Source organism: Bufo gargarizans, chromosome 6 (assembly GCF_014858855.1).
Source record: "Bufo gargarizans isolate SCDJY-AF-19 chromosome 6, ASM1485885v1, whole genome shotgun sequence".
Lineage (NCBI taxonomy): Eukaryota > Metazoa > Chordata > Amphibia > Anura > Bufonidae > Bufo > Bufo gargarizans.
This window is the reverse complement of record NC_058085.1, coordinates 191,362,044-191,376,349: the sequence shown is the minus strand read 5'-3', so window position 1 is coordinate 191,376,349 and position 14,306 is coordinate 191,362,044. Positions and strand designations below refer to the sequence as shown.

The 14,306-nt window shown below is 44.4% G+C and overlaps 1 protein-coding gene across 2 annotated transcripts in view; it reads left to right on the top strand.

Moving 5' to 3' along the window:
• The window catches only part of LOC122940601 (huntingtin-interacting protein 1-like), a 126,359-nt gene that overhangs the window by 39,101 nt on the left and 72,952 nt on the right, over nucleotides 1–14,306 (top strand). For both annotated transcript variants that reach the window (XM_044297245.1, XM_044297244.1), the window contains exons 7-8: nucleotides 7,696–7,757; nucleotides 13,595–13,735. In XM_044297245.1, the coding sequence (XP_044153180.1) occupies nucleotides 7,696–7,757; nucleotides 13,595–13,735 (203 nt within the window). The remainder of the gene's footprint in view (nucleotides 1–7,695; nucleotides 7,758–13,594; nucleotides 13,736–14,306) is intronic.

Below are 14,306 nucleotides of genomic sequence, written 5' to 3'. Positions count from 1 at the left end.
CGCCCCCTCCGCTTGTTATTGACAGGACCAGGGAACGGAATCATTCTCTGCTGGCCCTGCCTGTTTGCATTCAAAATCTGGCGCCTGCGCCGCGGCAGTACCTGTCTCCAATCGGCGCAGGCGCACTGAGATTATGTAGGCACAAATCGCAGTGTAGGGATTATAAGTAAGCAAAAAAAAAAAAAGGTTTAGTGGGCTGACAGAAGCCCTTTAATAGTAACAGTGACCCCATCATGTACCTCATATAATGGGCTACATGGGCTTAATTATGGTGTCACTTACTATTGATATGAGACACATGGAGGTTCAAAATAAATAACGCCATATGCCTCACATCAATAGTAAGTAATCCTATCATGTACCTCTTCAAATAATGGGCAACATATATATTATTAGTGTGAGGCACATAGAGGGCCATATTGATTAAACCATGTGCCTCACATTATTACAACCCTTATAATGCCCCCCCCAAATGCCCGAGCCTGTCATACTGGTCATACTTACCCTAGCACCTGCCTCGTCTCTGATGCCCCGGATCAAAACATCCGGTGACGGGAGGGCAGCCAATAGCAGCCGCGACGGGAACGAGCCTCCTTAGTGTCACCTGTGATGCTAGGGAGGCTCGTTCAGTCTTGGCTTGCTATTGGCTGCCCCCCCCCATGTCGCCGGTTGTTTTGATCCGTGTGACGGCGAGATGCAGCGGTGGCCGCGCGGGCATCAGAAGCGACGCAGGTGTCAGGGAGCGGGGTAAGTATGACCAGTATGATGGGCCCTGGCATTTTTTGGGGCATTATGGGCTTTGGATTACCACATTAACCCCATCATGTGCCTCACATTAACCCCATGTTGTCCATTATGTGAGGGGGTAGTTGATGGGGATGTTAAGCATATGGTTTTATCAATTTAGACTTCCATGTGCCTCACATTATTAGTTAGTGACCCCATCATGTTCCTCAATTAATGGGCAAACGATAATTTGACAACAAAAAAACACATTAACCTAATTAATCCCTATTCCAAAATAACGATTAAAAGCGCCGTTGCGGTACAGGACAAAGGGTATATGGAAAGGCGATGGCTGTCCTCTTTCCATACATCCTGCGTCCTGTACCGCAATGACTCTTTTAATCTTATTCACTCATATTGGTAAGATGTATAGAGTAGAACCTCTCGATATAGTCCTTTATCCCCCTTACAGTATATTCACACACAGCAGATTTGTTGCAGAGATTCCTGCTGCTGAGGCGTCCATTCCACATGACTGAATTTGGTTGTTTTTGCAGCAGTTATGTGGATTTCAGATGAATCAGACAGCTGCAGACATTTCTACATTCGAGCTGCCACCTATGAATAAACCAATAGCCCTACCCACTACTGCAGACTCCAAAATTGTCTGTTCGAGATCTCTGCTTGCCTCTGCTAACTGGACTGTAACAAGCCCTGTCCCCGTCTAATGGTCACTTAACCAGCACAGTTTTTTTTATCCCCTTGAAGTTTTTGTAAGCTACTGGTTGTCCTTATAGAGAGCTAGGTGGCGAAGAGAGCCTTATAGGGCTGCACGATATGGGAATTTTGTGCGATTGCAATTAGGGCCCTAAACATTGCCATAACGGTATGCGATGCAATATTTTAAGGGAATTGTGCTAGAGGTCTATTTGCTTGGATTTTCAAAGCAAAAGCACACACAAATTACTGATAATGCAGATATGTAGTTATGCTTAACTCAAGAACTCAAATGCACAGTGTTTTTCAAAATAAAACATCTTTTACTAAATTAAATAACATATTTGCATTACTGCAAAAGTACAAAATACAAAACTTGCCATTTTCTTAATAGCACTGCACAGAACAGAGAAATAGAAGAACATTTGTTCATTAAAATAACGACTTGCCTCCAGCCCCTTCTCCCTCCCCGCACTGTAACTGATGTATCGCCGGCCGCGCTGTGCAGCATAGCGGCCGGTGATACATCCGTGTCAGCCACGTAAAAAGTCAACCGTCGCTTTATAAGACGCACTGCCATTTCCCCCCCAAAAAAGTTGGTCACAAAGTGTCCCCCTGCAATCAGCTGTAATATGGGGGAAACTAGGGAATAAATGTCTCATTTCGCTGCACAGCCATTGCAGGGGAAGCTAAGCATTACACATGGCTCATGCACACAAATGTATTTTCTTTCTGTGTCCGTTAAGTTTTTTGGGGGGGAACCGTATGCGGAACTATTCACTTCAATGGGTCCACAAAAAAAAAAAAACTGAAGTTACTCCGGGGGTCTTATAAAGCGAAAAATATGGTAATACAATTGCAGCATTTTGGGGTCGGCCAGTTGACGATTGCGATATGGCGATTTATTGCGATTGCTTTGGCGATATATTGTGCAGGCCTAGAGCCTTACAGGCAATACTCGCAATCAGCTCTCCTCCAGAAGGAAGAAGACAGTCTTTCTGATGCCACCTATAAGGAGCTGCCCTGTAAGTCAATGTGCAAGCACTGAAATCTGCTAGGCCAGAGACACCCATTATCCCATGCAATGACTGCAAGGAGAGATATTTAATGGGGTAGTCTAGCAAAATAAAAATAACTTGCAGTAGGATCTTACTGCCTCAGCCTAAGGGCTCATGCACACGACCGTATGTAGTTTGCGGTCCGCAAAAAATACGGATGACATCCATGTGCATTCCGTATTTAGCGTAATGGAACAGCTGGCCCTTCATAGAACAGTACTATCCTTGTCCGTAATGTGGACAATAATAGGACATGTTCTATTTTTTTGCGGAATGGAAGTATGGAAACGGAATGCACCCGGAGTAACTTCAGTTTGTTTTTTTGTGGACCTATTGAAGTGAATGGTTCCGCATACGGTTCCCCCCAAAAAAAATTAAAATTAACACATTTGTGTGCATGAGCCATGTTTAATGCTTAGCTTCCCCTGCAATGGCTGTGGAGGAAAATGAGACATTTATTCCCTAGTTTGCCCCATATTACAGCTGATTGCAGGGGGACACTTTGTGACCATCTTATTGTCAAGGGACCTAAGTCTTGCGCAAAATGGAGAATGCATATAACTCCAGGACGAAAATAAAATCTCTGAATTTTCAGTTCTTGCCTGAAGATAAACGATAACCTACATTAAGTAAGGATTATAGAAGTATAAGAAATAGCAAAATCTAAATCTCCAGAGTTACTGCTGGATGCATCTTTCCGCCAGTTTCCCGGTGGATCCCAGCTGTATTTGCAAGCTCTGAGCGTCTTCATTTGCTTCTTATATAATCCTCTACGGAACGGGTATCTTATATGTATACAGGCAATGGAACAGTGCCCTAGTTTCACTCAAACTTACTATAATGAGTGGCTTGGCAGCGAATCGCCGTGCGAGGCTGCAGTTAGAGAGGCGGATTGGGTAACATTAGGACCTACTCTCCGCTTCCAGTTATCTGCTTATGTGCGCTGAATGCTTTTAGGTTTGCTTTTTCAGATGAGGAAATCATGATCCATTTCACGTTACGTACTCGGTTTTATTTAGTTTTTGCATAAAGGAGTTACATGGAATGCACTTGCCAGACGTCCGTTTCACTTGCTCACTGTTACAGAGTTTGCTGTCTTAGGCTACTTTCACATCTGCGTTTTTCTTTCCGGTTTTGAGATCCGGCAAGAGGATCTCAAAACCGGAGGAAAACACATCTGTTTGAATAAAATAACTGGCTGCATCCATTCAGAATGGATCCAGTTGTATTATATCAAAAATGAACATGCCGGATCCAGCATCAAATACCATTGTGAGTCAACAGGCGCCAGATACGCCGGACACGAAAAAAAACCCAGATCCGGCACCATTGATTTACATGGTTTTTGATGCCGGATCTGGCATGTTCAGTTTCCCATGACGCACAGAAAAACGCTGCTTGCAGCGGGTTTGTGTCCAGCATGGGTACGCAACGGAACAGAATGCGTTCTGGTGCACTCCGTTCCGGTTTGTTCCGTTTTGTCCCCCATCGGCAATGAGTGGGGACAAAACTGAAGGGTTGTTTTCCAGTTTTGAGATTCTCTGCCGTATCTCAAAACCGGAAAGGTAAACGCAGATGTGAAAGTTGCCTTATCGAGATGATTAGTGAGTCTACTGGAAACTGTATATGTGCAAATAAGCAGACATTCGTGTCAGCAGAACTTTCACTGTGTGGATGGAAACCATGGTTGGTGCTTAGATGTCCTTCGTTTCATAGTAAATAGAGACATCATTTAGGATAGTCTGAATGGATTCCAGTTACTACAGTGCACCGAGCAGAGGACCCACTGATCCTAAGATCGGAGTTGCCATACCCCTGCCCTAATGGAGCTGCGGGTCGAGCATGCCACCTGCCGCTCTGTTCATTCTCTATAGGACTGCCAGTGATAGACAAGTACTCTACACGCTTGGCTAGCCCTCGCAGTCCCAAAGACTGTGAATGGTGTTCATCGGGGTGCAGGATCAGGGGGTTCTAGTGGTCTGGCATCTTATATAGGTGTGTAGTGCCAAGATATTGATGTCCTATCCTCTGCATAGGTCATCAGTATCAGATCAGTGGGGTCATCTGTTTGAAGGGGTAGCGGTGCTTGTGTGAGCCCTGATCCTGCTTCGGAATTACCTTCGTGTTTTCTCGTTTATAGAGGTGACGCAGTGGAACTACAACTGAGCATCCCATTCAACTGAATGCGACCAGCAGTTGTAATTGCACCGCACTGCCGCTGCAAAAGAGATGTGCGCACACAGTTAAAGGGGTTGTGTCACCATGTAGAGAAAGTTAATACAAGGCACTTACTAATGTATTGTGATTGTCCATATTGCGTCCTTTGCTGGCTGGATTCATTTTCCCATCACATTATACACTGCTCATTTCCATGGTTATGCCCACCCTGTAATCCATCAGCGGTGGCCGTGCTTGCACACTGTAGGAAAAAGCACCAGTCTACGCTCCCTCCCGCTGTCCCAGCCAACAGGCCGGCGCTTTTTCCTATAGTGTGCATGCACGGCTACCTCTGCTGGTGGTCGTAACCCCTGGATATGAGCAGTGTATAATGTGATGGAAAAATGAACCAAGCCAGGAAAGGAGGCAATATGGACAATCACAATACATTAGTAAGTGCCTGGTATTTACTTTCTCTACATGATAAATGCCACTTGCTGAAGTGAGACAACCCCTTTAACTTTGAATCGGAAGCAGCGCTCACCCAATCTCTGCGAGCCCTATCATGAACATAGGTCATCAATATTTTTGCACTGCACAACATCTTTAAATCAAATTTTTATGTTAAATTGTTATTTTAAAAAAAATTTGTGATGTTATTTTCCATTTTCCATGACACTATCTATATTAATATTTAGAGTAGGCAGTCTAAAGCTGCACCAGATTACCACAGTGGCTGATGTTGGATGATACATTTGGTGCATCTTTAGTCGCAGTTTACACCACCTATTAGTTGGCTTATTTTGCACCAAAATCTTGACCCAATTTGGCGCACATTGACACCTTTTAAGCCATAACCCTTCCCTGCTAAATTACGTACCCTTGTTGGAAAAGGCAAAAAAAGGTGTCTGCATACATAATAAATGTGGCAGGAGTCACGTATGCCAGAATTTTGCTGTACTTTCTTAAGTAAATCTCCCCGCTGTATCAGATTTCTTTGTACCGTTTTTGGAAACTCGGATCCAGTCCCTGCGTGAAAGCTGAAAGGGCATTGCTGGATTTTATGATATCAGGAAGATGCTTACTTTCTCCTTCAGAGGATATCATGGCCATCTAGCAATAGGGCAGCAGTGAATGCCCCAGGCAACTGACCCCCACTGGCTATTTCGTGACACTCACTCTCCTTAAAGGGGTTGTCCGGTTTGGACAATCCCTCCTTGTTAGAAGGGTCCCTTGACAATAAGGTGATGAAGATCAGCTTTAATTTCTAGAGAAATCTGGCAGTACGTGTTCAGTTTCTGGCAATGCCAGCATAGGGGAAATAAAAATGCCCTGCTAATAACCCAAATGGCATAAAAACCTATTATGCCATGTAACTAATAGGAGCTATCGAAGCATAAAGTGCAATATGAGGGGAGCACTCCCCACCTCCTTCGTGACTGACGGTAGCCTGTGAACTGCTGGTGGAGCGCTCCCCCCATACTTTGATCGCTCCTATTACCCAAACAGCATGATGCTTTTGTGCCACTAGGACGGTCTTTGCTTAAGGCCCTTATCAGACGAGCGAGTTCCTTGCATCGGACTCACAACATGAGTATGTGGAAGCTCCCGTCCTGACCTCCCATGCTGTCAGTGTTATCCAATACATTCCAGAACTGTAAGGGTTACATAGCATCATAAATCAATATAATGCTATGCGACCCGGTCAGGACGGGAGCTGCTGCATACTCACGCTGCGAGCCCGGAGTGTGGAACTCGCTTGTCTGAAAGGGGCCTAAGACTTCACATTAGGTGGACACATCCGGGTTACAGAGGTCGTCAAGTCACATGTCAATTTTTAAACCTCCCCATCCCCCTCGGTTGCGTGCTGGGGTAAGCATACTTACCTGCTTCCCGCTGCTCAGTTCCGGCTCCTTGGTTCCAAGCTGGTTCTCAGGATTTCCAGCATTGAAGGTAAATAGACGGTCCCATCTGCCGCTGCAACCATTGACGGTCTGCAGGGTTGACGAGTCCCTCAAAAAGCACATCACCGGGTTACATGCCACTTGGGGAACATGTCACTGTCAGTGACTGGCTGCATTGGTGTACGTGATCCTGTCCATGGTGTTTACCTACGGCACAAGTCTGGAGAAGACAGCGGTGGACGCTAGGAGCCGGAACGGAGCATTGCAGAGCAGGTAAGTATCCTTCAAGTCCTGCCCAGTGGAGGTGGGGATGGGTTTAAAAATTGATATGGGCTGGACAATCCCTTTAAGCATTACACAACCATGCATTGTCTGTGTAATGCCGGTCAGGAAAGGTCCTCCAGAACGGAGACAATCTTTGTAAGAGGTATAGGAAAATGGGTTTTGCAAACTAGACTACCGCTTCAAGGCCTCTTTCACACGAACGATACGGATTAGGTCCAGATGCGTTCAGGGTGCGTTCACTGAAACTCGCACCATTCAGTTGTTCAGTTTTTTCCGTGCGGGTGCAGTGTGTTTTTATGCGTTTTTCACGCGCATGATAAAAAACTAAAGGTTTACAAACAACATCTCTTAGCAACCGTCAGTGAAAAACGCATCGCACCCGCACTTGCTTCCGGATGCAATGCGTTTTTCACTGAAAGCCCATTCACTTCTATGGGGCCAGGGCTGCGTGAAAAACACAGAATATATAGAACATGCTGCGTTTTTCACGCAACGGAGAAATGATGCGTGAAAAAAAAAACGCTCATGTACACAGACCCATTGAAATGAATGGGTCAGGATTCAGTGCGGGTGCTATGCGTTCACGTCACGCATTGCACCCACGCGGAAAACTCGCTCGTATGAAAGGGGCCTAATAGCTCAGTACACGTTATTATTATTTCTAAACCTGGAGATGACAACAATTGTAGTGTAATTGCAGACTTTACATAGACATATTGTCGGCGTACGTATCCGACAGGTTGCAGCATGCGATTCTTCTGTAGAAATCAATATATACAGTGATTATTTGTGTGCGACATAATATCCCGTGTCTGCGTCTCCTCATAATGACTTCTAATGTTCTTCAGCTTTCAGCTTACGGTGGAAATATTTGACTACATGGAGTGGGAGCTGAATCTCTTTCATACAGGTTAGTATTTCTTGTGCTTCGTGGCTGGTGTCCCCTGCCGATGACCTGGAGGACTGAGACCTGTCTTCCCAAGTGCAAAAAGCTGCCCTGCAGGAATGGCGTTTATGCCACGGACCCGATGATTACTGCACACACCTAGTGATTACACCCTGGAGGTTGATGGTATGGTGCACGTGGCACTGTGTGTGTCCGCACGTCGAGCTGTAGAGATGCTGCTTGTACTCCAATTACCAGAAAGAAAAAGCTAATTGCCTGCCACAGACCCGAAATAAAACGTAGATGATCCATGTACAGTATAAATGTGTATCTGTATATCTGATGCTTACATGGTCCATACATGAGTCTTAAGCCTCATTCACCAGTGGACAGTGATGCCTCCGGGTGGGGTCAGTGTGTCCGTTTTTTGCTGTCCGTGTTTCATGGACACTGAACAACTATGTGTCTCTACAAACAGTAGGATAAGGAGGTCGCTGGTGACAGATTCCCTTCAAAGTCATACATACTAATAAGCGCTGCTAACCTCTCCCTTAATAAAAGGCTAGCCGGCCTTGTAACGACCATCCACCGCAGTTGGATTTAGTACACGCTCAGCAAGGTGGTAATCCTTTTACAAGCACTCGGAAGCTGGGGAAGTGCCACATGCTGAATTTTCTTTTCTGGCACTGTGATCCTCGGGTTATCGATGGCGCCTAAATCTCGTGGTGCTCTTCTGATCCCCCATCACCACTGTTGCTATGCTGCTTCTGTCCCTGGAGCGGGACTCAACTTACCCGTTACAGTCAATAGTCGAATGCATTGGGACCATCCAATAAAAAGATAAAATTGCAGCAGGCACCATTTAGGTCCGCTTTTGGAGTAAGACCTGCCTATTAAAATCAATGGGCGCGCTATAAAAATGGACAGCACACGGACTGCATCCACATGTGGCCTCCTTTGAACACTTGTATTTTTTGCAGCTGTACCAAGAGTTTAACTTCACTTTTCTTAATCCAACCTAAATCAAAGCCCCTTCTTCCAGGAAAACAAATCCAAAGATCAAGACATGCAACAAAAACTCTAAAATGTCTGCTTGCCATGCTTGGCTGTTTCCAGTGTTTCCATTAAGTGTATTGGAGCTCGGCCACCTCTACCTGGGAACATGCTGGGGTCCCAGTCTTAATTATGTCACAACAGAACCTAGTTTGATCCTCCGCTCTGGACTTGCAGGAGCGCACGGCATTATCATGATCTATAATGCTATGTGTCTCTGCGTGGGCTTTTTTCCACAGAATCATAGTGACATAAAGCTGTCAGTATGATTCTGTAGAAATAAGGCACATAGCATTATAAATCATGATAATGCGGTGCGTTCCTGCAAGTCCAGAGCGGAGGATCACACTCGCACACGGAGCGTGATTCCCGCAATGGACTCGCTCATGTCAAACAGCCCTTAGACTTCTGCTCCTCTGAAAATAAGATGCAGATAGCGGATATCATGGGGGACATTGTACAAATGGTGATTTTACTACATGGCTGCTGCAGGGAAATTGAGGTACTGCAGTGTGGCTATGGATTTTTGTTGCCCAGTAGATAAGACCCGCTCTTTTTGTGTTCCAGACTTTCGCTACTGACCTCTTACCCAACTCATGTCGGTTTTGTGCACAGCACTGCAGTATTTGTCCTTGTGATGTAAATTATAATTAGGTTGCATGTATGACTGTATCCTAGCTCAGACAGAACTGTAGTCATACAAACAGCTATTGCATCGAAAGGATGAGAATCCGATTTTCTGCACAATGAAAAGCCCTCAAAATGGAATGACATTCCCACCCTTGGGAAGCTCCACAGAAGCTTCTAGTTATGCCCATGTCACCACAAATATCATGCAACCTTCCAAAAAGCTATCTGTGTAATTTCTTACCCAGAAGTTCAACCACTGCAAGTTCCTTCACATCTTCACATTTCCCTTATGTGCTTGTCTCTGTTCTCTTTTTCTAGAATTTCACATCCTATGGCCTTAGGTATTCTGAATAAGAGAACAAGTGAAGCCCCCCCCCCCCCCACGTCCCTTTCTTGAAGTAAATGGCTTTGGGAAGAATCACTTTGTTCCTTTCTATGCCGTGTTGAATGCACTTTCTTATACAGTCACCTAGTCCAGCAAGCACAATGTCTGTATTTACACTGCACTTGTAGTGGAAAGTATGTACCACCCGGCAAACAGTGCTTGGCAAATTGTCAGAGGTCACTTACAAAGTGGAGCCAGGCACTGCTTTGCTCAGCAAATATCCTACAACCTCAATGAGATGTAAGGTGTCTGATGTCTCAAAGTCTTAAAAAGTCCATAGTGAATCAATAAATCATAATGAATGAGGCTTCTGGCCTATTAAAAATTTACGGTATATTTTGGAGGTACCGTACATAGAATCAGGTGTGGACACCAAGGACAGAAGACCTATGTGCAAAAACAGGATTTGGTCTTCTGGCTTTTGAGCTGCTAATATGACAGCTAGCTAAAGACTACCTCATTCATGTCTGCTCCGAAAGCCCTTGCTAGTATACCTGTACACCAGAAATTTGGATGGGGAATTGGTGTAGCCCCTTACCCGTGATATCATTGCATGTTCACCTCACTTGTAATGTTGGAGAAGATGACAAGGACACACATTTTTTTTTAACTTAAATTCACTTGTGATGTCACAGACGTTTTCTTAACTGAACCCACTAATGATGTCACCGTAGTTACCTGATAGAAACACAGGTGTGATGTCACAGTAACTCGCCTGACAGAAACCCACTTTTGAAGTCACATTAATGTTCTTGAGTGAAACCCTCTTGTGATGTCACAGCTTACATCTTACAATTGTGGTGTCATAGCAGCAGATAGCACTAGTGGTGGTTCATTGTTTTCAGTCAACAATATCACATCTCACCTCCTCCCTAAAATGAGTTGGTATACCATTAGATTTTCCTCAGATGTTCCTGTCTTCATACTATCGACTGCCTTCTATGACGTACGATTACGCTGTTTTATTTTTGTCTCCTTCCAAATGCCAACAATAAATTCTGTTAATTAACATAGTTTGACAAATTACTGTCAGGTGAATTTTAGATAAACTATCAATGTCTGTTCAATATCTGGTTGATCACCTGGATCACCACCAATGTCTAGAATAAAGGATCAAAGTCTGATCAGTATCTGGTTGATCACCTGGATCACCACCAATGTCTAGAATGAAGGATCAATGTCTGATCAGTATCTGGTTGATCACCTGGGTCACCATCAACGTCTAGAATGAAGGATCAATGTCTGATCAGTATCTGGTTGATCACCTGGATCACCACCAATGTCTAGAATGAAGGATCAAAGTCTGATCAGTATCTGGATGATCACCTAGGTCACCATCAGTGTCCAGAATGAAGGATCAATGTGTGATTAGTATCTGGTTGATCACCTGGGTCACCACTCATATCTAGAATGAAGGGCCCCTTCAACTTTTATCTGACACGGGCCAGACTGTTTGACTGGTATTCAACTGATATACCCCCCAAAGGTCAAACGATTGATGGCATATCACATCGACATGTCACCAGTGTTGGGAAATATAGGCGAATTACTCTGTAAGGAATTATGGAATACACTGCCATTAGCAAAAAAAACTTGAGGAGGAACGTATAGCAGAATCGGCCGCAAGGAACTAAAACTCAAGATGGTGCTTAGACCTTTCTACTCTGCCTGTGAGAGTCATTCTGTAGCATGCTGATGGGTTGCAGAAGATCTGTGGGGAATTTATTTATGGCTACCTTGCACTTTGCTGGGCAAATGTCAATATATTAGGTCATAGTGATAATGCTCCAAACCGGGAATTGCTCATTACCAGAGGATTTTATTCCTGTCTATAAATATTGATTAAATACGGTACGTTGTCCTGATGACATAATCGATGCTTTATTGTTTATATGATATATCCACATGAGGTATTGCCAGCAGTCCACCTAACCAGCTGGCTCACACTGGGCTCATCTCCTGCAGTTTTCTCACAGATTTGGGAAGTTAATCATTTCATTACTGGTTACACAGCCGCTTCCTTTCTGTTGACCTGTACAGAATCTTAATGTGTCATAGGAAGTAACACCATTGTGCCATTGCATAATAGTGTAACGTTCTCACTGACTGCAGCAGAAGAATGCCACATTTCTCTACGTGAGAAAAGGCAGCGCCCTACAGCGTACATTTGACTTGTTTTTTTTTTTCCTGTCTTGATAATTCAATTTATAGACGTTAAATAGAATGTCCTTACAAAATGACTTATTGTTTAAATCATGTTTTCATATGAAACTTTTTATTTTTTTTTTACATTTTTGGTAGCTATTTTTAAAAGGGTTGGGGGGGGGGGGGGGGGGTGATAACCCCTTCATCCGGTTTAAACCTAGGAAGTGAAGCCTACTAACCTGCATCCTGAGGATGGCTCGAGGCTTTTTCTCTCACCGGCCTCGGCTTTTTTGCTCGGCTCCCTGGATGTAAACGTCAGTTTTGACGCCGCTGCAGCCAAGTACTGGATGCAGCAGTGACCTGCTCCTGGTGGATCACATGAACAACTGACCCTCTGGGGTCTCTTAAGACTCCTATTTTTCTCTCTTGTCGCTTTTTTCTAATTTATATATATTTTCTCTCCCAAAATGTTCTCAAATTAAATCACCAGAGAACAGAAGATTTTCTTTTACAAAGCATACATTGAAACCGTTTAAACAATAAGCGAGCGCAGCAAAACCGGCTGTGATCCTGCGCTATTCAATAGTTCCGACCCGCAGCTCTTACATATAGGACAAATAGGGAAAGTAAAATAATGGATATTTTTCTAATGGACTGGGTGTTAATTTCGTTCAGTGGTAAGGCGGTGCATCTTAATAACAAGTAAAGCTTAATCCTCGGTACTAAGTGGAAGCTTCCTCCTACACAAGCTTGCTTTAGCATATGTCGTATTTGATTGACGGCTGCTGATTAAACAGCATTAGGCTAATTTGACTTGTTACATTATTTCTCACTTAGTCATTACACTTCGTTAACAACAATTGCTCAATGTGTAGGCAGCAGTACAGTGTTAGAGAGCATACAGCCGTTCCTTTCATTCAGTACCAAAAAAAAAAAGAAGAGGTACCCTCATTGCTGAAAAATAGTCCCTGCTACAGTCCCCCAGCATCCAAGCACACACCTGAGCCCGTCCACGGAGCTGTGTACTGCCGCACCGTCTCTGTATGACTCCACAGCAGTGCCTTTACCCTAAAATACCTCCATGTATAGAGAAAGGTGAAGCATGCCGCAGTATTTGTAGTGCTTCCGTGGGGTTCCGTGCCTCTATTCCGCACCTCATCCGTGATGCGGTGAGCACATGGCCATTGCCCGCACATTGCGGATCGCAATACGGGCCACGGGAAGCAACAGCCTTGTGCATGAGGCCAAAAACATAGCTGTAATATGGGCATCTGTTTGAGCCCTTAAAAGAATTCTTCAGGATTTCACTATTGATGACCTATCCTCAAGAGAGGTCATCAGCATCCGATCCGTGAGACTGACACCTCGCACCCTCGCCAATCAGCCTCAGAACTACAAAGCTCCGTCAACTGAACCCGAAGATTTCAGCAGGACCCCCTGACAATCTAGTATAGGAATGTCACGACTCTCCCTCCATAGCAGATGTTGAGGGGAAAAAGGATCAGGCATGTTGGGTTTCAACGTGCCCGATCCTTCGTTCTTCCGGGAGATGAGCTGCCAGAGCTTGATCCTCTCCTCTGATGTTGTGCAGACCTATGTACTATGATGTGCCATCCTCTCATTCCGTTTTTCTTTCATTCTCTTGCAGTTTTCAAATCGTTGGACATGTCCCGTTCTGTGTCTGTCACCGCTGCTGGCCAGTGCCGACTCTCGCCTCTAATCCAAGTCATACTAGACTGCAGCCACTTGTATGACTACACTGTGAAACTCCTCTTCAAACTTCACTCTTGTGAGTATTCAGGACGCTAGAAAGATGGACTGAAAAGGAATCAAAAAGCAGAACTTTTTATAAATGTGCTGGATTGATAAAGATCGCTGGGTTACAGTGGTTGACTGCGAAATGCAATTTGTCATTCATATTATTTTAATTTTCCACTATTTTATGGTCTCCGTATTTCTGCTCTAACAGTCTCAATATCAATTTTCAGGAGTAAAAATACAGCGCCACCTAGTGACTCAAGTGCACATAATATACTGTTTGGTGAAGAGGATATTATTCCCAGGATCTATTGAAGACCTCATCATGTAGAGAAAATTAGAACAAGGCACTCACTAATGTATTGTGATTGTCCATATTGCCTCCTTTGCTGGCTGGATTCATTTTCCCATCACATTATACATGGCTAATATCCAGTGGGTCATGGCTTAGCGGAAGGGAGCACAACTTCCACATTTACTATAACTTTCACCAGAAAATTACGGTAGTCATAGCTGAAGTCTACGACAGCCTGTAGCTGGCGTAGACTTCAGTTTCTGGCGCATGGCAGGGCAGAGATGCACCTGATTTGTTAAGAAGCTTC